The following is a 27,241-nucleotide window of genomic DNA, read 5'->3' on the forward strand; positions in this document are numbered from 1 at the left end:
CCCTTCAAAGTGCTTCACTGAATTTCCATGGTAGCCCTACTTCCCATGTGCCACCACTGTCCCCCTGTATTCTGATGGCCTATTTTCTCTACTAATCTGTGAGCTCTGAGAGGGCAAAGTGGGTCTTGTTCACTGTCTCCCACCCCAGCACTCAGCAGTCTGCAAAGTATGGGCTCAATAATTTGTTAATGAGTAACTGAAAGAATAGGTGAATTTCCCCCTTCTGTAAACTAGATTGTATAAACTAGATGTGTTTTTTTTTTTATTTTTTTTAAGATGTTATTTATTTCAGAGTGCATGGGTGAGTGAGGGGGAGGGGCAGAGAGATTCTCGAGCAGACTCTGCACTGAGCATGGAGAGGTTGATGTGGGGCTCGATCCGATGACCGTTAGATGACCTGAGCCAAAACCAAGAGTTGGACACTTAACTGAGCCACTCAGGTGCCCCTAAGCTACAGAGTTTAAAAAGCCTTGGTAGGGGCGCCTGGGTGGCACAGCGGTTAGGCGTCTGCCTTCGGCTCAGGGTGATCCCGGCGTTATGGGATCGAGCCCCACATCAGGCTCCTCCGCTATGAGCCTGCTTCTTCCTCTCCCACTCCCCCTGCTTGTGTTCCCTCTCTCGCTGGCTGTCTCTATCTCTGTCGAATAAATAAATAAAAAATCTTCAAAAAAAAAAGAAGCCTTGGGAGATCCTTAATAAATTAAAACAAACATGCGTTCCTGTGCTTCAAAAAAATAAATCTGTAAGGGCATTCAGGGAATGTGGGGGAAAAGTTAGGATGAAATGGATTAGGGAACACAGCCGTAGGCAAAGAAAGTTGGGGTAGCCCTCCTGGCAATACCAAGTCAGTGCCAGGAAGTTAAGTTTAGGCTCTGTCCTGACCTCTATCCTCAGCCTCAAGGTGAGGGAGCTGAGCTTGACCTTCACAATAAGCCAGAAATCCCCAGATTTCTGGGCTAATATGGTCCTAAGTAGGACTGTTCCAGGGCTCTTGGCAAAAGCAAATCCTCTGGAAAGAACCACAGTTGAGGCCCTCTGGCTTCCCACAGATTAGGTTCAACTAAGTAGGACCCCCTCCCCCCCCCCAAATACCAATGCATGAAAATAGGCACCAAATGAGAGTCAACAAAAACAGTTTTAATGTGCCCCAAGACTCCATATTAGAGTTAACAAAATACAATCTCATGTGAAATGTTTAAAGAAACAATAGAACAAGAAAGTAAGCAAAATATGAATAAACAGATGTCTTTGAAAAGGAAGTGAAACAATATAATAGTTACTGAAATTAAATACTCAGTGGATGGGTCCAATGGCAGATTAGAGCCAACAGAAGAAAGAAAGAATGAACTGCAAAGTAAAGCTGAAGAAATTCCAAAACAGAAAAGTTCAGTGGGATTGGAACTGGCTATCTTCCTGCATTGCTCCCTTCCCATTCTGCCCGAGCAAAAGCACTAGCCTTCCAGTTAACCTTCATTCACCTGGGTGATGATGTGGCTCCCTGTCATCTAGGAGTTTACTTTCAAGGTCATTTTCAATCTCTTAATGCAAAATCAGAGAAACCTTTCCCAAGACATGGCTTCAGGGAAGCCGTTGACAGTCTAAAGAGAAGATATATAAGGGACTTAAAATCGGTCAGTTCTGTCTTGGGGAGGAAGGGGTAAGTAGTCTTGTTGCATGTAGTTCTAAGGTGGGAGCATTTGGCCATTGGATAGGAGTTGTGGAGAGGTAGACCTGAGTTATCAAAGAGTTTTCTAAAAGAGCTGCTCAAAGAGGGAATACAACTGCTTAATGATGTAGGTATCTCCCCATCACTGGAGGCATATAAGTATAAACCAGACCCTCAAAGGCTAGTTCCATCAGAATCTCTTAGTGTGGCAGAGACCATTGTTTCCCAATATGCTTTTTCTTCATTTTCTATTGTAGAAAGGAGTCTCAATTTTTAGCTGGCTGTATGGTTGATCAGAATAAAGACTCCTCAATGGTGCCTGTGTGGCTCTGTTGGTTAAGCACCTGACTCTTGATCTTGGGGTTATGAGTTCAAATACCACCCTGAGCTCCATGCTGAGGCATGGAACCTACTTAAAAAATAAATAAATAAAAATAGACTCCTCAGGCAGGTAAGTGTGGTCCATATGTCTAAGTTGTGGCCAATGTGATATAAGCAGAATTTGTGTATGTGATTTGCAGGAACTATCTTTTGGAATTATTAACTATAGTCACCTATATCATATCCCCAAAACTTACTTAATAGGAAGTGTCTTGAAGGGGAAAAGGCATACGCTTTAACCTTTCCTCTAGATAATTGCTTTCCGATCTTTGGTGGAACCTGTCACCTTATCAGACAGGCTCTCCCTGACCATCACAGATGAATTAGCATTCCCCACCTATCCCCCCACCCAGCCATTCTCAAGATATTTAACCATTTATTTGCTATATTCATAGCACTTAACTCCACCTGATACATACATCTATGTATTTCAGTCTACTAGCCCTCAGCCTTGAGCATGCATCAGATTCAGCGGATGGAGGCCTGAAGATTTGCATTTCTTTTTTTTTTTTTTTTTAAGATTTTATTTATTCGACGGAGATAGAGACAGCCAGCGAGAGAGGGAACACAAGCAGGGGGAGTGGGAGAGGAAGAAGCAGGCTCATAGTGGAGGAGCCTGGTGTGGGGCTCGATCCCATAATGCCGGGATCACGCCCTGAGCCGAAGGCAGAGGCTTAACCGTTGTGCCACCCAGGTGCCCCTGAAGATTTGCATTTCTAACAAGATGTTAGGTGCTGCTGCTGTCAGTGGCCTGAAGACCACACTTTGAGAACTACAGGACTTGTCTTTTTAGGTTCACTGCTATATCCCATAACAGTGCATAAGTGATGGTGTTTTCTAGATATCTGTTGACTCAAATTACTGACATTACCTCATTTAATCACTTTGAGGTAAGTACTGTTATTATCCACGTTGCACATATGGGGAAACCAAGGGTCAGAGATAAGTGACTTGTGCAGGGGCACAGCTAGAAAGGGGTAGAGCTGGGGTTTAAACCTGCACCTGTCTGTAACCACAGGTAGTGCCCTTAATCACTGCACTGTCATACCCCTGGCAGGCTGGGGCTCCGCAGTCCGACTGGCAAGGAGGTGGAGGAGGGGGAGGAGGCGAGGAGGGGGAGGAGGAGGAGCCTCCTGTCCTCCTTTCAGCTGAGGACAGGGAAGTAGATGGCAGCAGAGTCCTGCTCCTAAGGGAGCCTAGCCTCTGCCCTTTACTTGTGGCACTCATTTATAGGTGACCATGAGGTGGCAGCATCATTCTAATAGGAAGCTGCCTACTGGGATGGGGACTGTGTCTGGGTTCTGATCTGAGTTCTGCCACCATTTGTTGTCTGGCCCTAGGCATATCCCATGGGTCTATGGGTAGGCCTCAGTTTCCCCATCTTTATAGAGAGAAGATTAGATCTCCTTAATTTCCAAAGCGCCCTTTCAGCTCGAATGCCATCTCTAAAAGACAGGTACAACCATGAAAATTCAAATACCCCAAAACTAGTTGTACTATTTTTTTTTCTCCCCCACTGGAAAAAAAAAAAGCATTACCACCATCACCCTCTACGAAAAACTACGAAAGCCCCGCCATAACAGTACTGTCCAAAAGAAATATAATGCAAGCCACAAAATTGAGCCACATGTAATTTCAAATTTTCTAGTAGACCTATTAATAAAGTAGAAAATAATATTAATTATAATAATATATTTTACTTGGGGCACCTGGGTGGCACAGCGGTTGGGCGTCTGCCTTCAGCTCAGGGCATGATCCCGGCATTGTGGGATCAAGCCCCACATCGGGCTCCTCTGCTATGAGCCTGTTTCTTCCTCTCCCACTCCCCCTGCTTGTGTTCCCTCTCTCGCTGGCAGTCTCTATCTCTGTCGAATAAATAAATAAAATCTTTTTTAAAAATTTATAAAAAAATAATAATATATTTTACTTAATGCAATAATCCAAAATATTTTCATTTCAACATAATAATCAATATGAAAATTATCAAGGTATTTTACATTCCTTTCTCACACTAAGTCTTTGAAATCCAGCACATTTCAATTTAGACTAGCCATGTCTAAGGCTTCAACTGCCACATGTGGCTAGTGGCTAGTAGACAGCACAGCCCTAGAATATTCATGGCAAATGTTCATTGAGGTAGGAACTGTGCTGAATGTTTTATATGCATTATCTTAATCCTCATAGCACCCAATGAAGTAAGCAAGGTTATTATCCTCTCACTTTTGCAGATGAAGAAACTGAGGTTCAGAGACACTGAGTGTCTTGACCAAGATCACACATTGAAAGTAAGCAGAAGACTCTGGATTTGAGCTTGTCTCTGTCTGTCTCCAGAATCTGGGCTCTTCGTCTTGACATAACCTTGCCCTGATGGTAGATATACAGTCATGGGGGGCCCACTGACGGAGTTCCAAATTCAGGGAGTGCACAAGCCTGGGAGTCAACAAGAGGGCCTGCGAGGGTAGGAGGCGAGGCCTTAAGCTGTCATTCTCCCACCCTACTTATGTATTTGGCAACGTCGAGCTTGCCTGGCAAACTACCAGTGACTCTGTCAAGGAGAAATCATGGTCTTAGGAGAACCATGTTTGCATGATGAATAACTGAGCTTACAAAAAAACCCAAAAAAACAACCCCCCAAAAAAAATTGCATCAGGAGAAAATGAAAATTGAGAACTGCAGAACGATAGGATTAAACTGCAGGTGAGTGCAGAAGAGGGTAGGATTCCAAGGGCCCGATGGGTGGAGGTTATAGTAAAGTAAGAGCTTTCCCTCAGGGAAAATAATGATGATTATGTTAATACCTAAAATTTATTATGTACTTACCAAGCAACTTAAATGTAGCATCTTATTATTAATCCTCATAATCACACTAGGAAGTAGGTACGACCGACTATCATTACCATGTTGCAGATGAGGAAACTGAGGCACAAGACACAGTAGGTAGCAGAGTTGAGATTCAGCCAGAACAACTCGGTCTGGAGTCCATGTTTTGGATTGCTATGCTATCCCGCTGCCTAGAATAGGCTGCTCATGGAGGTAGTGAGCTCTTTGTCTCTGGAGTCATGCAAACAGATTATCAGGGATGTGAGGACATGCTCAAGAAGTGTCATTCCTGTGTAGAAACCTGGTGAATTGATACTAAGCTTGTCTGGAGAGTAATGGTGGAAATTGCCCACATGAAACAAAGATGGGGAAAGAATCCCATCTGCCTTTCAAATCTATCCCATTGGAATTAGGGGCACAGGAGGCATGGCCTTCACTGTGACTGGCCGAAGTGAGTAAGGGGGCTGTGCAGGCAGCATGGCATGGCAGTGAAGAGAATGTAATCTGCGGACAGCTCAGACCTGTGTCCGAGTCCCAGCTCTAACACCAGCGCCCTTAGCTCGTGCTTGTACAGCTCGGTAATCTCCCTGAGGCTCCTAGGGCTGTTGTGACAATAAAGTGAGAAACCGTGTTGTGGGAATGTGTTACACTCAGTCACAGAGGTGAGATACTAAGAGGGAACGAAAGCCAAGAACGAAGGCCTTGGTGTACTTCAGGAAGTTTCACTTTTTCCTCAAATCCAGTAGACAGTGCTGTTGGTGGCAGCATTTGGGAAATGAGCTGCCATGTCGAGGCAGGAGGGCTGAGTCCCGTGGAACAGAAGAACAGAGGTGTCGGGGAGCTGGTTTGGCTGCCATGGACGGGACGCACTGGGGAGGAGGCTGGGTGACAGAGTGGCCTTGCTTGGCGGGGCAGCTTCTGCAGAAACACCTCACTGTGGAGGAGCTGGGCAGGCTTCCTCAGCCCCATCCATGCCTGCCCCCTTCCCTCCTGAGTCATTCACATCCACCCACGTGCCCAAAAGCCATGACCTGAGTCCTCTTCCAGCTGCTGCCCCCAACCTCTCTGGTCCCCCTCGCATACTGGCATCATTTTTCCCAGTCACCTCCCGACCTGGTTCACTGATCTCCTGTCTCCAACTCCCATGGCCTCCATGTGGCCACGCCCAGTGGGCCTCTCCTCTACCTTGTCCTCTCAGCAGTATCTGACAGTTAATGTTCGTCCAACATTCCTTTACTGGGCTCTGTGAGAGCACCCTCTCCTGGCTTTCCCTCTCCCTGACGCCTCCTCTGCACTGGTCAGGGCTGCTCCTCCATCTAGACTTAAACGTTGAGGGTCCCTAGAGCTCAGCTCTAGTCCCGTGGTTGTAAATACCATCTGTAACTTGATCACTTACAAATGTCTATGTTCACTCTTTTTTTAAGTTTCAGTCTGGTACCGTCAACCGTCTCCTTGATGTCTGCATGTGGGTGTCACACAGAATGCAGCCAAAACTAAACTCTGGAGTCCGCCTGTTCCAGAATGTGCTCTCCCATCTTTCCCATCTTGATGAATGCCACCGTCTATTGTGCCCAAAGGCAGGTGCTGACATCTCTCCCTTTAAAACAGCTATGGAATCCATCCACTTCTCCTTGTCTCCACCACCATTGGAAATCACCACCATTTTTCACCTAAACTACTTCTCTCCTAACTGGTCTCCAGGCTCCCACTCCTGCTCCCCTTAAATCTATATGCTACACATCATTTTAAAACATTAACCAAACCAGCCCCTTCCTGCCTCACACCCTCTGCTAGCTTCCCATCGTTTTAAAATAATAACCCACAAACACCCAAGCCTGCGTGATCGCTGGCCCTTGCTTATCCCATTGACAACACTTGAAACCACTCTCCCCCTTGCTCAAAATGCTCAGACGTATGGCATTTCTTTCTGTTCCTCAAATGTGCCAAGGGCTTCCTGTTTCTGTGAATGACATCATCTTCTCTGTCACCCAAGTAGGAATGCTAAGCAGCATCTTGGTCCCACCCCTTTCTCCAGAGAGGCCCAAGTCGAGTCTGGTCCAAGTCCTGTGGACTTTCGTCCTGACCTTTTTACTCTTTATCCCCTTTCCTCCATGCTCCCAGCCACAGGCTCCATCAGGCCTTGCCTCTCCAGCTTGACTTTTCACCACAGCCTCCTAACTGGTCTCCACCTCCAGCTACAGAATGACCCCTGACCCCCAAGCTTAACCGCAGCCACTGGTAGCCTGGTGTCTGACTGATATCTGACTCCTGCTCCACCAAAGCCTGGGGCTCAGCTCTCGTCGGGTGTCTTCAAATGCCCCTGTATCCTAGTGCCTGCCGTGGAACTGGTGCTTGGTGCATGTTTGTTGGGTGAATGAATCATAGGGGAGGACTACTCAGTCCGCCCTGCTCAGAGGCACTAACTGAGATCCAAGTCCAAAGGCTACTTACCTGCCTACCAGATGGCACCTGGCAGAAGAGTCTGGGAGTTCCAGATCCTAAATTGGTTGTAGAACATCTGACCTTGGGCAAATCAGATCCTTTCCTTGCTCAGTTGTCCCTTCAATAAGATGGGAAGAAACAGAATAGCTGGTCTCCTTTTCCCAGAAGCATTGTACTATATTCAGGGCCTTTTGTTACAAAGTGCTTTCCATCCAGGCTCTCCTTAGACCTTCACAGCAGTCCCACGAGGCAGTGGGGATTATCAGTCCCTATTGTACAGATTCTTAACGAAGCAGCCCGAGCCATTCTGTTAAAACACAATCAGATAACAGCACTCCTCTGCTCAAAAGCTTCCCATGGCTCCTGATTTCACTCAGAGTAAAAGCCAAAGTCATGAACATAGCCACAGGGTCTGGCTGCATACGTCACTGACCTCATGTCCATTCACTCTATAGCTCAGTGGCTCCACTCCAGCCACACTAGCCTCCTTGCTCTTCCTCAACCATGCCAAGCACATCCCCACCGGGGGGCCTTTGCTCTGGCTGTTCCTTCTGCCGAGGACACTTCCCCAGACTTGGGCTTGGTAAACCACCTCACCTCCTTCAGACCTGTCCTCAAATCTGGCCTTGCCAGTGAGGACCATCCCAACACCCTATAATGTGCTGCAACCTGCCCCCATCCACCTGCCCCAGCAGTACCTTCCCTCTTTCCCAGCTTGCTCATCTCTAACGGAATCGTTTACTTGTTTGCCTCCCTGTAGAATGTCAGTTCCATAAGGGCAGAGATAGTTCTCTGTTTTGTTCATTGATGTAGCCCAAGTACCCAGGACAGTGCCTGGCACAAAGTAGATGTGCAATACGTAATTGTGGAATGAATGAATGAATGAATGAATGAATGAATGAAGTGAAGTAAGTAACTTGCCTGGGGCGGGTAAAGCAGATGCGAGACTGGAAACCAGACTTGCTGCTTCTCCCACAAAGAGCCCCTTTTCTGGCTCTGCGTTCATGGCCCAAGTGTACGAGGATCCACGGAGGTCCCACCCTGAAAGGATGGCCAGGCCATGTGGGGTGTGGACAGGGCTGGACATGCACAGCCTGCCTGCCACCTGGGGCGGCTCTTCCCTCTCAGGGACTTAGGGACTAAGGAGAACAGGATGGGCTTGAGGTCCTGGGAGACCCCACCTCCCGGCTCACCCAAGTGAACTGGCAGGAACTCACACCTCTGGAGCCTGGAGGACCCAGAGCAAAGGAGGGTAGGCGTTTCAACTGACCAGCTCGACGGGTACGGTATGAGACTCCCAGGAGGGTCCCTGGTGGGAGGATACACATGCTCGAACAAACACGCTCGCTGCTCCCTTCTGTTGAGCAGCTCCGAATCTCTACACAGGCAGGGTTCCTGATTCAGAGTTAGCCAGTTTGCAGGAAAAATCATAATGAGCTACCCCAGCTTCATTGCACACTTAGCCTCTATGTCAGGCCTGTGTGTATGCACTCATTCAGTTCTCCCAGCGACCCAGTAAGACAGGTTCTATCGTATGCCTGCTTTATAGATGAGGAAACGGAGGCAAAGGGGAGTTAAATGATCCGCTTAAAATCACACATCTAGTAAGTGGTAGAGCTGGAATTCTTTCCTATCAAAAAACAAAGCAAAACAAAACAACTCTTGATAGTTACTGAGAAAGTCCTACACAGATTACAACACACAGTATGTGCCTGTGCTGTGAAAGAGCCCTCTGTCCCCTCAAGCATCAGTGTAAGAGTGATGGGAATGTAGTGTCTTAGGAGCCAGCACAGTTCCTGCATAGAATTTGTATACAATTGCCTTTTTTCCAGCCATTTATTATGATGAATTTCAAACATACAGAAAAGCGATCATTCCTATACCCACCATCTATAGCCAACTCTTGTTAATTTTATCTATTGTCTATCTGTATCTTTTTTCTGAACCATTTGAAAATAAGTAGGAAACATCATGTCATGTCACCTCCAAGTATTTCATTCAGCCTTCAGCCTCTAAAAAAGAAATACTCACTTAATAGCCAAAAATTCCATTATCACACCTAAGAAAAATAATAATTCCCAAATGTCCTCTAATATTCTATCCAGATTCACATTTCCTTAATTTCTCAAAAATTATCTTTTGTAGCTTTTTTTTTTTTTTTTAAAACCAGAATCTTGTCAAGATTTGCAAACTGCAGGGACGCCTGGGTGGCTCAGTCAGTTAAGCGTCTGCCTTTGGCTCAGGTCATGATCCCAGGGTCCTGGGATTGAGTCCCACATCGGGCTCCTTTTTTTTTTTTTTTTAAAGATTTTATTTATTTATTTGACAGAGAGAGAAACCGCCAGCGAGAGAGGGAACACAAGCAGGGAGAGTGGGAGAGGAAGAAGCAGGCTCCCAGCGGAGGAGCCTGATGTGGGACTCGATCCCAGAATGCCGGGACCATGCCCTGAGCTGAAGGCAGACGCTTAACGACTGAGCCACCCAGGCGCCCCCCACATTGGGCTCCTTGCTCAGTGGCAAGCCTGCTTCTCCCTCTGCCTGCCACTCCCCCTGCTTGTGCTCTCTCTCTTGCTCTCTCTGTCTCTGACAAATAAATTAAATCTTTTTAAAAAGATTCACACATTGCATCTGGTTATTACATTTGTTTAATCTTGTTTTTAAGATGTTATTTTTTTGTAATCTCTACACCAAACATGGCACTCGAACTCATAACTCTGAGATCAAGAGTCGTACTTTCCACTGATTGAGCCAGCAAGGTGCCCCTACATTTCTTTCTTTCTTTTCTTTTTTTAAGATTATTTATTTATTTGAGAGAGAGCAGAATAAGCAAGAACATGAGTAGGGGGAAGAGGTAGAGGGAGATGCAGACCGCCCCCCCCCTCGCTGAGCAGGGAGCCCGATGTGAGGCTCGATCCCAGGACCCTGGGATCATGACCTGAGCGAAGGCAGCTGCTTAACCAACTGAGTCATTCAGGTGCCCCTCCCCTACATTTCTTTAATCTTTTAAAATATAAAACCCTCTCCACACACACATCTTTTTCATGGCATTGACCCTTTGATGGTAACAGCCACGGTCTTGCCGATTGTCCCTGGATTTGTTTCCTCATGGTGTCATTTAACTTGTTCTTCTACTCCTCTAATTACTGTAAACTGGAACTTAGGTCTAAAGGTAGATTCAGGTTAATGATTTTTTAGAAAAGATATTTCATGGCATAATGTCAGTTTGTCCCACTGTTGGTGATGCTAAAAGTTTGATCACTTGGTAGTGACAGCAATAAAGTGCCTTTCCCTCTTTGCCACCAACAGGAACTTTTGGGATGATCCTGCAGCGTGTGGATAACCGGTCGCCCTCCATTCATCTCATGGTTTTGGCATCCATTGGTGGCCCTTGCCTGAACCAGCTATTATACTGGGGTTATATAAAGGCGATTTTCTTTCTGTCTTTTACGTTAGTTTTCCTGCATTCTTCTGTTTTTTTTTTTTTTTCTTTATCAAGTGGGATTGAACAATAGTTTCTTCCAAGGAGGCAAGGTAAATTATTCTAATTGATTTTGGAATTGTCCCATATCTGGCTGGCAGGTGCCCATTCAAGTTGGATCCTGGATCCTTCTTTTTTAAAGGAGCCCCATTTAAAAGATTTTATTTATTTAGAGAGAGAGCATGAGCATCAGGGGGCGGCAGAGGGGGGGGGAAGAGAGAATCTCAAGCAGATTCTGCACTGAACGTGGAACTGACTCAGGGCTTGATCTTTTTTTTTTTTTTTAAGATTTTATTTATTTATTTGACAGAGATAGAGACAGCCAGCGAGAGAGGGAACACAAGCAGGGGGAGTGGGAGAGGAAGAAGCAGGCTCCCAGCGGAGGAGCCTGATGTGGGTCTTGATCCCAGAACGCCGGGATCGCGCCCTGAGCCAAAGGCAGATGCTTAACTACTGAGCCACCTAGGCATCCCAGGGCTTGATCTTATGACCCTGAGATCATGACCTGAGCTGAAATCAAGAGTCAGACTCTCAACTGACTGAGCCACCCAGTCACCCCAGATCCTGGATCCTTCTGACAAATCCCAGTAGTCTGAGCATTTCCTTGCTTTCTGGAAAAAAAAAAAAAAGATGTCTCCAACACACCTATCTGTATTTTCTTTTCCTCTGCCCTGTGATCCAGCTATTGGAACTTGGATGTAAATACAGGAAGTCTGACCCAGAGCTCTTTTGTTTAACTTCAGGGGCCAGTCTCAGCTCTGTGTGACATTGGGCCAGTTCCTTTCCCCTTTCTGAGCCAGACTTTCTCCATCTGAATAATGGGAGAGCTGAATTCTGCCTTAACCCTGTATCCCCCTAAGGATGTGTCACATACCAAGCCTTCCTACTTTCTATCACTTTGTCTCCTTCCCCATGGAAGGAGAGGGGTGGCACAGAACTCCTACACTGGACAGTGGGGCCTATGTGACAACTGGGACCTTTTACCTTTTTAGAAAAGATGGAGGGAGCCAACCCTGGGGAAACTCAGTCTTAGGGTCCAAGTTCCTGGCTGGAATTGGTCTACAGCCTCCTCTGGGCAAGGCCAGGTTGATCTTTGGGGTCATCCTCAGCCTTGACCTAAAGTTGCTTCACAAGGGAAAGGGTTTGGGCTACCATTTTGTTTTCACAATCAGCCTAGAATCAATTGACTTTGATGCATTTTTTTCTTTATTTTTAAATTTAGTTTTACTTTGTAGCCAAGTTACAAATTTACATATTTAAAGAATCAAATACTTCTATAAGGCTTGCTGTGAAAATAGCATTTCCTCACCTTCCTCTTTATACTATTTCAAACTTTTTTTAGCCGATTCTTTTGGTATTTATCTCTGTACCTCTGAATAGCTTCTGGTATTACTTCCTGGTTTTTTAATTTTAAACATTATCTGGTTGGTTTTTCACAGTGGAAGATGAAGATTTAGCCCTCTTTCCTCCTCTGTCCCTCTATGTTACTCTTTCTGTCCTCTCAAACTCCCTTATGCCTCTACATTTCTTTAATCTTTTAAAATATAAAACCCTCTCCACACACACATCTTTTTCATGGCATTGATCCTTTGATGGTAACAGTCACTGTCTTGCAAACTGTCCTTGGATTTGTTTGTTTCCTCATGGTGTCATTTAACTTGTTCTTCTACCCCTCTAATTACTGTAATATTGTATGTTTGGTTATGTATGATCAGCATTCAATGTTCACCATATTATGACAGTGTGTACACCATTCAATTTGAGCTACACAGTATACTAGGATTATTATACATTTCCTAAATAACTTTTGTTTTCCCAAGACTTAATAGTTGTCTTGGTTTTTCATTTATTTAATTTTCTTTCTTTTTTTTTAAATTAAGTTTTTTATTTTAGTTCCAGTATAGTTAACATACAGTGTTATATTAGTTCCAGTGGTACAATAGAGTGATTCAACAATTCTGTATATTACTCAGGGCTCATCATGGCAAGTGTACTCTTTAGTCCCCATTACCTTTCACCCATCCCCCACCCACCTCCCCTCTAGTAACCATCAGTTTGTTCTCTGTAGTTAAGAGTCTGTTTCTTGGTTTGTCTCTCTCTCTTTTTTCTTTTCCTTTGCTGATTTTCTTTTGTTTCTTAAATTCTACATAAGAGTGAAATCATATATTTGTCTTTCTCTGACTTAGTTGCTTAGTATTATACTCTCTAGCTTCATTCATGTTGTTGCAAATGGCAAGACTTCAATTATTATGGCTGAATAATATTCAATTGTGTTCCTTTCCATCTTATCCATCATCTTTTGATGGACACTGGGGCTGCTTCAATAGCTTGGATATTGTAAATAATGGAGCAATAAACATAGGGAAGCGTGTATCCCTTTGAGTTCGTGTTTTTGCATTTTGGGGGTAAATACCTAGTAGTGTGATTGCTGGATTGTAGGGCAGTTCCATTTTTAGCTTTTTGAGGAACCTCCATACAGTCTTCCAGAATGGCTGTACAGTTCACATTTCCACCAACAGTGCATGAGTGTCCCTTTATTTGCTTAATTTTTTATGAAATTATCATAATTTAACCTCATACTCTCCAACAATTATCTAAATTGCCTCTTGGTACCTCCAGGCCTATCAGATATCTATCACGTTTGTCATGTTGAGGAGATGTCTTTCAGAGCTCCTGGGCCTGATCCAATGTAGATGTTTGGTTTACTCCTAGAATTTCTGTGTGCCACCCTCCTGGGGATCCCAATTCCCTCTCACAAATTGAATTTCAGTTTCCTGTGTCCCAGGGCTTCTCTTATTTTTAGTGAACTTCATTTTGATAGAGCATAACTTCCTGAAGCTTTCTGAGAAAGGAAGAATTTTGAGATGTTGAATGAGAATATCTTAACGACACCCACTATTTGATAATTTGGCTTAGTAAAGACTCTAGGGTGGAAATCATTTTCCCATAGACTTTTGAGGGCATTGCTCCAATCTTCGGGTTTCCAGGGTTGCTGTTAAGAAGTCCAAAGTCATTGTGATTCCTGGGTTTTTGTATATGTTGTTGTTGGTTTTTTTTTCCCCTTTTTGAAATTTGGAATTTGTGGAATCTTTTCTTTGTCTTTATTTTTCTGAAAACTCAACCATGATGTCCATTGGTTTGAAACTATTTTATGCCTTTTCCTTGGTACTCACTGGGCCCTTTTAATTTGGAAATGTATGCCCTTGAGTTCTGGAAATGGTACTGAGCTATTTCACTGATGATTTCTTCCCCCAGATTTTCTCTGTTCTCTATTTCTTAAGCTCTGATATTTGGCTGTTGGGCTTCCCAGATTGGTTTTAATTCTCTTTTCTTTCTTTCTTTTTTTTTTTTAAAGATTTTATTTATTTATTTGACAGAGAGACAGCCAGCGAGAGAGGGAACACAAGCAGGGGGAGTGGGAGAGGAAGAAGCAGGCTCCCAGCGGAGGAGCCTAATGTGGGACTCGATCCCATAACGCCGGGATCACGCCCTGAGCCGAAGGTAGACGCTTAACAACTGCGCCACCCGGGCGCCCCTAATTCTCTTTTCTTTCTGATTTTTCTTTTTATCCTTGTGGGAAATTTATCTTTCTGAGACACTAAAAAAACTTTATTTTCTATCTACCAATTGTTTAATATCTGCCTTGTACTTTTAATCTTCAATAGCTGTGTTTTTCTTCTAATAGTACCTATATCTTTATAGCATCCTATTCTTGTTTCATGGGTACAGTATCATCTTTTATGTCCCTAAGGCTATTCATGGCCATTTGTTTTCCTCCATGGTGCTTTTTTGGGGTTTGGTTATTTGTTCATTCTCTTTTATGTTGGAGGCTTTCTTCAGATGTTCCATGATCCTTGATTGTCTAAACAACCAAATGGAAGCTGTGATCCATGAGTAGGGCTTATCTGCTGAGGGCTTCCCTGTAGCATTATCTGTTGATTGGGGAATCCCCAGTGTCAGAATATTCAGATCATTCCTCCTGGTACGGTCATGTTCCCCAAAGAAGGATCTTTCCATGTATTACCTGAGGGAGAGGCCTGCCTTCTAGTATTCTGGGAACTCTCAGCTTTAGTGCTGGGCCATGCCCTTTACTATGCCTGGGGATAAACTTCTAGCCTTCTCTCAGAGAGGGTAAGGGTACTCGGGGAGGGAGAGGAAGTGGGTATCCAGCTGTTTCATAAAAAGACTTAAACCAATCCTCTTCTTAACCCCACATTTACTCCCACCCAGTCGCCTAATATCCCAATTCCCGAGCCTATTCTGCCATGTAAATAGGTAGCTTCTCAGCTTTTCTAGCCGCAGGGTTAGGATTCAGATTTCTGGGGTCTGCTACAAGATATACCACTGGTCCATATGCTCCCCAGCTTCCAAAATTCTGCTGCTGCTTTCTCTTCTGTCCTCTTTGTCCTATAGTTTACATAAAAAAAAAAAAAGAGTCATTTGAGAGAGGAAGCAAAGCTGGTATGTGTGTTCTAGCCATCCTTACCAAGAAATCTTTTTTTAAAATGGAGCTATAATTCACATACCACAATATTCAAGCTTTTAAAATTGTACAACTCAGTGGTTTTCCATATATCCACAAAGTTGTGTAACCCTCAACACTATCTAATTCCAGAATATTTTCATCACCCCAAAAGGAAACCCTGTACCCGTTAGCAATCATCCTCTATACCCCATCCTCTGCCCCCTCCCCACCCCCAGCCTCTGGCAGCCACTAATCTACTTGCTGTCTCTACGGATTTGCCTATTCCAGACATTTCACAGAAATAGAAGCATACAATATGTAGCCTTTTATGTCTGGCTTATTTCATGTAGCATAATGTTTTCCAAATTCAAACATTTCGTGGCATGAATCAGTACTTCATTGTTTCTTAAAAACAACAGTTCTGTTGAGATTTTAACTCCTCTTTATGGCTAAATAATATTCTATTGTATGGATATGCCACATTTTATTCACTCACTCATCAGTTGATGGCTATTTGGGTTGTTTTCATTTTTGGGGTGCTAGGAATAATGGCACTCTGAATATTTGTGTACAAGTTTTGTGTGGGGGTATGCTTTCATTTCTCTTATGCAGATGTCTAGGAGCAGAATTACTGGGTCACATGATAACTCTGTGTTCAATTTTTTGAGGAATTACCACATTGTTTTTCAAAGTAGCTGTACCATTTTATTTTTTTAAAGTAAGCTCTCTCCCCAAGGTAGTGCTGGAACTCACGACCCTAAGATCAAGCGTCGCATGCTCTACCAGCCGAGCCAGCCAGGCGGTCCAGCTGCACCATTTCACATTCCCACCGGCGAGAATGAGAGAATGACAGTTTTACTTTTTCCACGTCTTGGCAATATTGCTATTGTCTGTCTTTCTGATGAGAGCCCTCAGAGTGGGCGTGAGTGGCGCCTCGTTGTGTCTTTGATGTGCGTTGCCCTAAAGACTCCTGACGCGGAGCGCCTTTTCATGTGCGTATTGACCATTTGCCCAACTTTGGAGAAAAATCTACTGAAATCCTATGCCCATTTGGAATCAGGTTGTCTTGTGACTACTGAGTTCTAATACCTCTTTATATATTCTGGACATTAGATCCTTATTAGATATATCATTTGTAAATATTTTCTCCTATTTTATGGGCTGACCTCACTTTCTTAATAGTGACCTTTGAAGTACACACACTATTTTTCTTTGTCACTTGTTTTTTAAGAAATGTCTTTCAAAAGTCTTATTTTAAAAATAGCTTTATCGAGGTATAATTGACGCATAATAAACTTTACGTATTTAAAGTGCACAATTTGGCAAACTTTGACGTATGCATACATCATGAAAATAGCTCTACAATCAAGATAATGCCCCCACAGTTTCTTTGTGCCCCTTTGTCATCCTTCCTTTTTGTCCCTTCCTGCACTGCCCTCCACCCCCAACTACTCATCTCTTTTCTATCACTGTAACTTAGTTTGCATTTCCTAGAATTTTATCTAAACGGAATCATACAGTATATATTCTTTTGTTCTGGCTTCTTTCATTTAGCATAATTATTTTGAGACTCATCCAGGTGGTATGAGTATCAATAGTTCATTCCTTTTTATTCCATTGTATGGATGAACCACAGTTTGTTTTTCTAGTCACCTGTTGATGGACATTTGGGTCGTTTCCAGTTGGGGGCTGTTATGAATATTTGTGCTCAAGTTTGTACAGATACATGATCTCATTTGTCTTGATTATCCAGAAAATATCTGGTAAATATTTGAGTAACAGTTTCATTTCTTGAGCATCTCCTAAATGCCTATTTAGGACCTGTGCTAAATGCTTATTTAATCTTATATCTCTGCAAGTTTAGTATTATTGTCCTTCCTTTCCCAAGGAGAAAACCAATTCAGAAAGGTCCAGGGGCTGGCCCAGGCCATGGGGCTAGGTAGGGGCTTTCTGACTTGGGATTTGAACTCAGGTCTGGTGCATCGAAGGGCGTGTCTGCTTTTTTCCCTCCCCTCAAAATACATATACTATTCCCCTTGATTCTTGACATCTAAGACTCATTGAATCTTCAAACCACAAAACTTTTATTTATTTTTTTAAGATTTTATTTATTCATTCATGAGAGACAGCGAGAGAGAGGCAGAGGCAGAGGGAGAAGCAGACTCCCCTTGGAGCAGGGAGCCCGGTGTAGGACTCAGTCCCAGGACCCTGAGATCACTACCTGAAGGCAGATGCCCAACCGACTGAGCCACCTAGGTGCCCAGACCACAAAGTTTTTAAATTAAAAATTTCTAAAATTACAAAAAAAAATAATGTAAATTTTGAAATACACAAAAGACATAAAGATTGATAAAACAAATATGGTAGGTAAGCCACAAGATAGTGAGAAATAAAACCTTGCCAACATAGTTAAATCTCCCTTGGGTTACCCTTACCAGGCCCTCCGCAGAGGCCCCCACTGTCCTGAATTTGAACCACATGGTTTGGACATCAGCATGCCCAGGAGCAGAGTGGTTAAAACCACGGAGTCCCCACTTCTGGGATGCATGATCCCGAGCAAGCGCAGAGCCTCTCAAAGCCTCAGTGTCCCTACCTATAAATGGACATAATGAAATAAAACAGTACTCAAAGGGTCACTTTAAAGATTCAATGAAACAAAGCATGTAAAACAATTAGCATGGTGCCTGGCACAGAGGAAAGCTTAGTAAGTGGCAGCAAATGTTAGTACCAGAGCCTTAGAACTCTGGACTCAGGTTCATAAAATGGTCAAGTTAGAAGGGAGCCATGGGGAACACTGAGCCCATCACTCCCCCCCCCCCACCTTCTGCACCCACTCACCAGAGGGGGAGCAGGGAAGACAAAGACATTTTCTGTTTCAAAGTGATTTCCCATCTAGGGAGTGAATGTTTGCCTGTTTCTCGAAATATCCAAAGTGCCTTATGAATCCAAAGGTCTGCCCGGAAACAAGTGATGAGGGCCCTGAGCAGCCAATGAAAGTATGCCGGCCTTTCTACCTGTCTGGGGAGCCCCCGCCTCCCCATCCTGCCCAAGTGGGGTTATTTCCAGCTTTGTGATTTTCACTTCCAGTTTTACCAGGTGGGCGGAGTGGCCTCCGGTGGACAAATCAGATTCCTCCTCAGCTCCAACTTCAGAGGTAAACCAGGGGTGCAGGGTCCCAGACACCCAGGTGGCGGCGGCGGCAGCAGCAGCAGCAGCAACAGCAGCAGCAGAAAGTGTGGGGAAGACCGGAGGCCAGAACCATGGAAGATCAGCGCGACCTTATCTCCAACCATGAACAGCTGCCCATGCTGGGCCAGCGCCCTGGTGCTCCAGAGAGGTATGTGTGAGCTGCAGAGGGAGCGCACAAATCCTGGACCACACAGACGTGCCTGGGTGCCGCGGGAGGAGCATTGGGCAGGGAGCCACAGGACAGATGGATTCAGGCCCTGACCCTGGGGGATTTTGAGCAAGTCTCTGGCCTGCTCTGGGCTTCTCCCGCCAGTAAAATGAGGGAGCTTCTCTATGGCAGGAGTTTTAAATTTCTTTGCATGATACACTTCTGTTCTCAAAATCACAAGAGAGCTCCGGATTCTCCCCCTAGACATTCACACTCTATCAGGGACTTCACAGACCCCCTGAAGCTGGACCGCGAATCCTGGGTTACAAAGCTTGGACTAGATTTGGAAAATGTTATAGATCCTAGATGGAGAAGCAGAGTTTCTCAGAGAGGATGGTAGCAGCTGCTCTTCACAGTGGAGTTTCTCCCTCGTCCCCATGGATAGGTGTATGCGTTTGTACCGGGGAGCGTGGTCACAGGTGTTTGTAGAGTGGATGGACACGTCCGCCATTGCGGGAGGGATTGAGAGATGACGGAAGGAGTCAGAAAAAGGCAAACGGGGGCTCTAGCTAAATTTTTAGAAGGGACTGAAGGTTGACGTGGGTCATGCCCTGCCTCTGTCCCTCTCCCTTGCTGCAAGGGGCCAGTGCAGCCATCCAGAGGACCCTGGGACCCCTTTCCCAGCCCCAGGATTGTCTCATCCAGGTGTTTCCCTGAGAAAGAAAGAAAGAAAGAAAGAAAGAAAGAAAGAAAGAAAGAAAGGGGGTTAGAATGCAGCTACCCCATGGCCCCTCTCTCCCCAATCTTCAAAAAGTAATTTGTAAATTGGGGTAATCGGCTGGCTCAGTCAGTAGAGCATGGGACTCTTGATCTCAGGGTTGTGGGTTTGAGCCCCATGTTGGACGTAGAGAAGACTTAAAAATCTTTGGAAAAAAAAAGTAATTTGCAAATTATAGGGACTCAGAGCTATGATGTCAGCTGTTGCCAGGCAGAGAGGAGTTTGGGAGAGACGCTCAGAGACGTCATGAGGAACTGCATTCTGGGGGACAGGTGTGACCAGATAGAGACCATTAGAACATTCCAGTGAAAATCCCAAGGAATCCCAGGCCTAGGAGGGCTGACTCTCCTGTGAGGGCTAGATTCTGGTCTAGGTTCTGCTGCCGTCACATGTGACTTGGACAAATGGCTACTTCTCTCTGGGTCTCAGTAATAATAAAAACAATGATGACACTAGTCATGATAATAGCTCCCTTTCACTGACTACCTGTCACCAGTCCTCAGCCAGGGTTAGTAATTCTATGATTAGTTATGTGCTAGACCCAACCCTAACTCTCACAGTAACCCTGTAAGTCCGGCACTTTTATTATCCCCATAAGAGAAAATTGAGGCTTTGTTAGTTAGCAGCTTACCGAAGTTATCATAGCTAGTGAGTACTGGAGTCAGAATTTGAATCCAGGACTAGCCTGATTTCGAAGTGTGAACTCACTCTACCACTGGCCCCCTTCTAGAGTCAGGGTTTGCGGAGAGGGGAGGGAGGGTCACCCCGTGAATCGCAGACCTCGTGCAAGTTCAGTGTACAGAGAGGGTGCCCCCTCCTCAAATCCTTGCCTGGCTCTCCGTTTAGTTCACTGACTGCTTCTGAAACTGGCCCTGGCCCTGTGCGCAGTCCATTCCAGCCTTGAGCCTGTTCCTCAGACCCCTTTGTGAACACTCTGCCTCACAACATTTGTATCACGCTTCCTGCTAATTCTGGTTGGCTCCTGACTTCAGCCAATTATTATTATTATTATTTATTCAAGAAGGAGGCAGTGGAAAGGAGGAAATGAAGAGAGTGGTGGCAAGATTTGGCAGTCATCCAGAACCAGGGGACCTGCATTCAAGAGGCAGAAAGAGGAAGGAAGCCAGACGCTAAAGTTAACTATTATCCCCTGAGAACAGTACTCAGTGCTGTGTACCTAGGTATGGGGCCAAGAGCTTTACTCTCGTGATCTTAACAACCCTTTGAGTAGCTGTTCCTAACTCAGGTTACTCAGAGGGGTTGACTTGCCTCTGCTCCCTGAACTAAGGGGGTGGCAGAGCCAGGATCCACTTCAGGTCTCATCTCCACTACGACTGTAGATTCTTGGGCTTTATGAGAAACTGAGGTTCAGAGAAGGTATAGTGGAAGGTAGAACTGGGACGAGGTGGGTGTGGGGTTGCAGAAGGGGTGAGCAGTGTAGATAACGGGCTGGAGAGCTTGAACCCAGGCATGACCCAGGCTGGGGTGGACGTTCACAGAAGCCGGGCCACCCCTGTTCCAGGAGAAGGCCAAGAAGTGGTACTTGTTTTCCCCTCCTGTCTGGTCTCCTCCTTTTCCCCACGCAGGATTTTTGCTTTCTCCTAACAGAACAACAATCTTTTGTGCTGGACCTTGGCCCAGAACATGTAGAGGACTGGCAAGCCGAGAGCCAATGAGAATGAGCTATGTGTGTGATGTCATGAGTTACTAGGCAGAAGGGTCTCCTGGAGTTTCCTAAACTGTGGTTTGGTTCCTGGAGTAAGCAGGGTGCAGTCTCATGCTGACAGTTTCCAGTGGGGTTCTGGTAGTCCCACCCCTGGGGTGAGGTGGGAGAAAACAGGCCAGGAACTCTCAGGGTCCTGGGGCAGGATCCTTATATTCCCTAAGCTGTGACACGTTCATGTGCTTCCAAAACTGTATCCAAGGCCAACAGCTCCAAGGACTGAGGTCTGACCACCCCTCCCTGTGCAGCCAACTCATTGAAAGAATGTGAGACATTCTCCCAGTCGCACAGGCTCAGGCACCATACTCCTACTGAAATCCCCCAGGTGAATAGCACCATCTGAAATACTTCTGTAGTCACAGTCGGATCTTACCTCAAAGAAGAAAACCACCAAATCCTAGAATTGCTGAGGTGAGAGGCACCCACATGACAGGCCCAGAGAATGGCAGAGACTTGCTCAAAGACACAGAGAGTGTGGAGTGAGGATGTGTCCCCAGAGGGGGTGGTGCCTGACTATGCTTGTCTGACATTTTCCACTGCCCCCAGCCTGCTCCTGAAATGTCAAGGCCTCACTTCTCGTTTTCAGGTGGGCCACACGCACTGCCGTCCAGGGCCCACTTCCTTCCCTTTTCTCTGATTTCACTGAAGGGGTTGGGTAGGTCGGGGGGTGAAAACCCCCTTCCCTTTGAGAGCAAGGGGAGGGGGCTGTGAGATCCTCGGGAGACCCCCTGGCAGAAAGAACTGGGGAGACCCTCCATGTCAAGCCCTTGTTGCACAGGTGGCACCGAGGCCCAGAAAGGACAAGGCACTTGTCCCTGGCTCTTCCCTCCTCATCCTAGGTCCAGGAGCAGCGGTAGGATTTAGGAGGACTAAAGCAGGAGGACTCCAGCTCGGGACGGCTGTAGGAGCAGCAGTGGTTGGAACCGTGGGGCGGGGGGAGGCCTCGAGCTGTGTGTCCACAGGCACTTGCTGTCTGTGCTGTGTGTTTGTAAGGGGTAGCTGAGGTGGGGGAGAGGCTGACGGAAATGGGGGGCATTCCCCCGCTCTCAGTCAGTCCTTGGGGCAGCCGCCTCTGTGGCCCCTCCTCTGACCTATCTCCTTCCCCCCAACAGCAAGTGCAGCCGAGGAGCTCTGTACACAGGCTTTTCTGTCCTGGTGGCTCTGCTCCTGGCCGGCCAGGCCACCACCGCCTACTTCCTGTACCAGCAGCAGGGCCGGCTGGACAAGCTCACGGTCACCTCACAGAACCTGCAGCTGGAGAGCCTGCGCATGAAGCTTCCCAAGCGTGCGTGCCCCACCTCCCTCCTGACGTTCCCCACCAGCCATCCTTCCCTCGAGACCCCATTCCTGCACCCAGCTGGGCCCCCTGTCTTCTCCCTTGGGTCTGGAATTCCAGTCCCTCCTCGCTGGGTTTGAGATCTTGGGCCCCAGTCTGCGTACTCTCTTCCCTGGGCACTGGGGCCACCCTCATACTGTCCCTCCTGTTCCCACAGCTTCCAAGCCTTTGAACAAGATGAGGGTCGCCACCCCCATGCTGATGCAGGCGCTGCCCATGTCAGGCCTGCTCCAGGGGGTAAGGACAACCCCAGGGCGTGGGCCGGGGGGGCCTGGGTGGAGGGCAGGGGCCGAGGGCCAGGGGAGGACAGCTGAGCCAGGAAAAGCCCAGCTGGGGAGGGTGGGGGAGCTCCTGGGGGAGGAGAGGCCTGCCTTAGGAAGAAGAGGGTTCCCGGGCTGGGGGAGGAGCGAGCCTCTCGGGCCGACCCTGGGCCGTTTACAAAATGCTTCAGGTTTCCCAGAGCACATCACGGCCCCTCCCTTCTCAAAGCCCTGATGTCCTATAGGGGTAACGTTTCTGTCATAAAACAGTCCGCTGCCCACGAAGCCCTGGGCAGGGAAGCTTATGCGGCTTTGACCACTGAGGACGTTGGCACAGTAAAGGGACGTGCCTGAGCTCCCCTTGGGCTCCTACTCCGAGGGGCCGAGGCAGGCCTGTTCCTGTGGAGCACCTGGAAGCCCGGACTCTTACCCAGACCCGGAGCTGCTGGCTCTGTCCCAGGGCCCCTCCTCTGTGGGTACTGGTAACCCCCGTTTCTTTCCTTCCACAGCCCGTGCAGAACGCCACCAAGTATGGCAACATGACACAGGACCACGTGATGCACATGCTTCTGGTGAGTGGGACCCCATGAGTGGCCCTGCCTGCCCACCCAGGGTTCCTGCGACAGCGTGCGCCAAGGCCTGCACCTTTCCGGGCTCACCGGATTAGCCAAGGAACGCCGGCGTGCCCCTTACCTGTCCGATGCCGTCTAGCCCTGCCCGCCGCTTTTTTGAGTGTCTGAGGTGGAGCATGAGGCCCAAAGCCCAGAAGGGACTTGCTCAAGATGCCCGTTTTTCCTCCCCAAGTTTCTGCTGCATGTCTACTCTGCAGCCGGCACCGTGCACTGGGCTCCCACTGGGAAGCAATCAGACTCTGCTTCCAACCGCACGGGGGTCCCAGGCTAACAGGGGAGATAGACAAGGGACCAGGGGATAAGGGACATGCAGAGGAAAGCAGCAGGGGACCCAACTGAGTGGGGGGATGGGAGGGGGTGGTGAGGAGGGGAGACCTGGAGGATGAGTAGGAGTCTGCAAGTAGAAGACGGTGGGTTACGGGTAGAACCAGGCCTGGAACCTGGGTCGCCGAGCTCCCAGCCCTGGGACCCTATAGCCGTGCCGCTGGAAGGCCCTCGCTGCCTCCCCGTCCTTGGCTCCATTACGGCAGAGATCCAGGGGAACGCGGGTGGCACATTCCACCGTGCCTGCCAGAGAGCTCTTTTTAGACCTTCCTTCCTGCCTTGCTCCCCCACAGGAAGCTGACCCCCTGAAGGTGTACCCGAAGCTGAAGGGGAGCTTCCCAGAGAACCTGAAACACCTGAAGAAAACCATGGAGACCCTGGATTGGAAGGTCGGCAGCTTTCCCGCACGCTCCCTCTCCTCTGACACCTCGCACAGGGCTGGGAGGAGTGTAAGGGGTGGGCCGGGGAAGCCGGGCTCGGAAGCGAGACACAGCACGCCAACAGAGCCGCAGACGTGAAGGCGGAACCGCCTCGACCAGACCCTACAGGTCTCTAAGAGGGAACCTGGCTGCCGCTGGACTCTGGGGTGTTGGGTCCCTGTCGGACCCTCCACGTCCGTGCCCAGGGGCGAAGTCAGACAGGGTCGGAGCCTGACCGCTTGCCTCTATCCCGTTAGGTCTTCGAGAACTGGATGTATCAGTGGCTCCTGTTTGAAATGAGCAAGAACTCCCTGGAGGATAAGCCCGAGGTTCCACTAAAAGGTATGGGGAGTCTTGGGATGCCAGGGCTTCTGGAAGCTCCCTCGGGGCTCTCTGGGAGCTGCAGAAGTTAGGACCTAGAGCCCTCCCAGATCCCAGCACTGGGACTCTCCCAGTCTCTCTCGACTCTCACTCCTGTCTCTCCTGCCTGTTCCTTCTGGGCTTGGCGGCTCCTCCTCAGACTCCCTTTAGAGGCTGCCCTCCCTCGCGGAGGGTCGCACTGCACACGTGGGCCTGGAGCAAAACGGCCTGACACATCCCAGGAGTCATCACAGTGACCTTCTCCACGCAACCCCGCGCAGGTTTTAGTGAGGGGGCCGGGCAGGGCTCGCGACCCCAGCTGCAGAGGGCCCCCCGAGCTCGCACAGCCAGTACATGCCAGACGAGAGGACTTTGGGGTTCTTGCGTCTTGGGGACATGTACGCTAGGATTTTCAGCCTGAGAGCCTCAGAGTGCCCTGTCTTCATCCTGGCGCTCATCCGTCATGCAGCTCGGGCAGGGGTCTTCCCTCTGGGCTTCGGTTTGGGACGTGGAAGATCAATGGCCCACCCCACCCGAGGCCTCCGGTTTTCTAAACGTAGATTTGTAAAAGCCACCTGCGACGCCATCGTGACCAACTCCCAGCGGTTGTCTGTATCCCTCTACAACATGCTCGAAGCCCCATTTGTACTTGGATAACTCCAGTAACAGAGGCTCAGACTTCCCAAGATGGCCATTGCTTTTCCCTAGAAATAAGAATCACAGGCACAATTCTACACTTTAATAGGCACGGAGTGTCAGAAGAAACCATCAAGCTCTGGGAGAAGTTAGTGTGGCCATGCACTTCCTCTTCGATCTCACAGCTTGTTGGTCCAGGCCTTAGTTTCCCCATCTGTGCCAGGGATAGTGAGCACAGCCACGGGGCCGAAGGCATCAGGCCCCAGCCGTGGTATGCGGATCTCTGGTTCTGCGGAGCTTCCGGCGCAGGGTCTGCTCACTCACTGTCTTCACCATGCCTGTCGCTTCAGTACTGACCAAGTGCCAGGAGGAGGTCAGCCGCGTCCCCGCCGTCCACCCTGGCACGTTCAGGCCCCAGTGCGACGAGAACGGCGACTATAAGCCGCTGCAGTGCTTTGGGAGCACTGGCTACTGCTGGTGCGTCTTCCCCAACGGCACCGAGGTCCCCCACACCAGGAGCCGCGGGCACCACAACTGCAGTGGTAAGCACTGCCTACGCGGCCAGGGAGCGCCGAAGGAGCAGGACTGCGGAGGCCCTCCCGGCACACATGGGGCCGGGCCACTCGGCTCCGAGGGGGCAGCCACTCAGCCGCCCTTGTCCATGCATGTCCTCCACCACCTGTGCACTCATCAGTTTGTCCCTCGGTCCTTTCTCTCCTTACATCCACTCACCTCCTCCCTCACCTGTCCTTCGTCCTTCCTCTGTGACGCTCGCGCAGCCGGGCGCCACCCGCGGGACAGCCGGGGCTCCTACAGGCCCTCCGCTCTAGCACAGCACTCCTCCCTCGGCCTGCCCCGAGCACGCCTTGTCGCTGCCATCCAACAAGCGTCCTGCTCCCGCGGGCACGAGGCTGGAGGCTAGGCTGGCGAGAATGACCCCGGCCCCTCGCCCGTGGGTGTGGGCGGCTGGACTGCCAAGTGACACATGGCCTTGCTGCTCCCTTGCAGAGCCGCTGGACCTGGAAGACCTGTCATCCGGACTGGGCATGACCAAGCCGGACCTGGGCCAAGGTAAGGGCCCCCGCAGGGGTCATCGGGCCCCAGCAGCTTATCCCCCGAGGGGCCGAATCCCTCATGGACAGAGGGCTGGCGTAGCGTGACCCTGGGCCATCCTCCAACGTCCCTAGAACATCCATTTCACACCCGAGGACCACGACTAGGGGCTGTGGGGGTGGGGAGTCCTCAACTGCTCTAAGATCCCAGGATGCTGGGAAGGGGCAGGGACAACAGATGACCCCAACCCTAACCTGCTGCTTCTCTTCTCCGTAGCGGGCATTTGAGAAGAGCAGATGCAGACGCCGGCACGCAGCCCGCCCCGCATGGCCACTGCCTCCTTGCTCCCCTCTACCCCCAACCCTAGCCCCCCATTTCCTTCCCTTTTACACTGCTCCCCCACTGTCTCCCACTCTGTGCCTCCTTCCACGACACCCTGGCACCTGGCTCTCCACCATCCTTAGACCCAAGTCACATCAGAGTGGTGCAGATTTAACGACGCAGGAGGGCCCTGCTGCCCCACGCCCCATCCATCTGAGGAACGAATGGCCCAAGGAGGAAGACCAGGAGCTCGGCTGATCCCCATTTCAGCCTCCAACATGGAGCCCCAAGATCCAGGCCCACAGATGAGATGGAAGGTGCAGGGAGAGGGGACAGTGCTGCCCCACCCCCAACACGTTAGCTGTTCCTGCCCTTTGGGCCTTGCCTTTCTAGCCTATTTAGCTCCCCTCTCCAGCAGCACCCACCCAGGACCAGCCTCTCCACAATGCCCTCACTTATGCCAAACCCCCTCCCCTCTGTGCAGCCAAGCTTGTCACTGGCCCTCAGGGCCGCTGCTCTGTGAGAATAAAAGGTAGTAATAGAACACATCTGGCTCCTGACTGTTGTTGGGATCTGGCTCATGGACCCCAAGGAGTGACCGAGACCTTGAATCCAGCAGTCTGGGTGGGAGGGCACAGCCCAGGGAGCCCAACCCGATGCCGTAGGGCCCGGCTGCGCTGTGGGGAGGCACTCTTTGGACACAGCCATGCTTGGTTCCCATGGTAACGCACAGGCATACTCTACTTCCCAAAAGAAATAAACAACTATGGGCAAGAGCCTCAGTGTAAGTTCCTCTTGATTCAACTTCCA

At 48.5% G+C, this 27,241-nt stretch overlaps 1 protein-coding gene across 1 annotated transcript; it reads left to right on the plus strand.

Moving 5' to 3' along the window:
- The first annotated feature begins 282 nt into the window (after positions 1-282).
- On the plus strand, positions 283-26,977 carry CD74 (CD74 molecule). Its single transcript, XM_040630407.1, has 10 exons — positions 283-301; positions 18,424-18,589; positions 22,203-22,375; positions 22,584-22,663; positions 23,196-23,258; positions 23,936-24,031; positions 24,319-24,403; positions 25,408-25,599; positions 26,066-26,128; positions 26,387-26,977. Exons 1-10 carry the CDS (start codon positions 298-300, stop codon positions 26,395-26,397), a joined length of 933 nt encoding a protein of 310 aa, XP_040486341.1. The 5' UTR covers positions 283-297; the 3' UTR covers positions 26,398-26,977.
- The last annotated feature ends 264 nt before the right edge of the window (positions 26,978-27,241 follow it).

The sequence above is a fragment of the Ursus maritimus genome, unplaced genomic scaffold, assembly GCF_017311325.1.
Source record: "Ursus maritimus isolate PB19 unplaced genomic scaffold, ASM1731132v1 scaffold_15, whole genome shotgun sequence".
Classification (NCBI taxonomy): domain Eukaryota; kingdom Metazoa; phylum Chordata; class Mammalia; order Carnivora; family Ursidae; genus Ursus; species Ursus maritimus.

Bases quoted from the DNA above. Each gene is read 5' to 3' on its own strand.
- CD74 (XM_040630407.1), top strand. The intron at 18,590-22,202 runs GTATGTGTGAGC...TCCCCCCAACAG, and splicing joins CGCCCTGGTGCTCCAGAGAG to CAAGTGCAGCCGAGGAGCTC. The intron at 22,664-23,195 runs GTAAGGACAACC...TTCCTTCCACAG, and splicing joins TGTCAGGCCTGCTCCAGGGG to CCCGTGCAGAACGCCACCAA.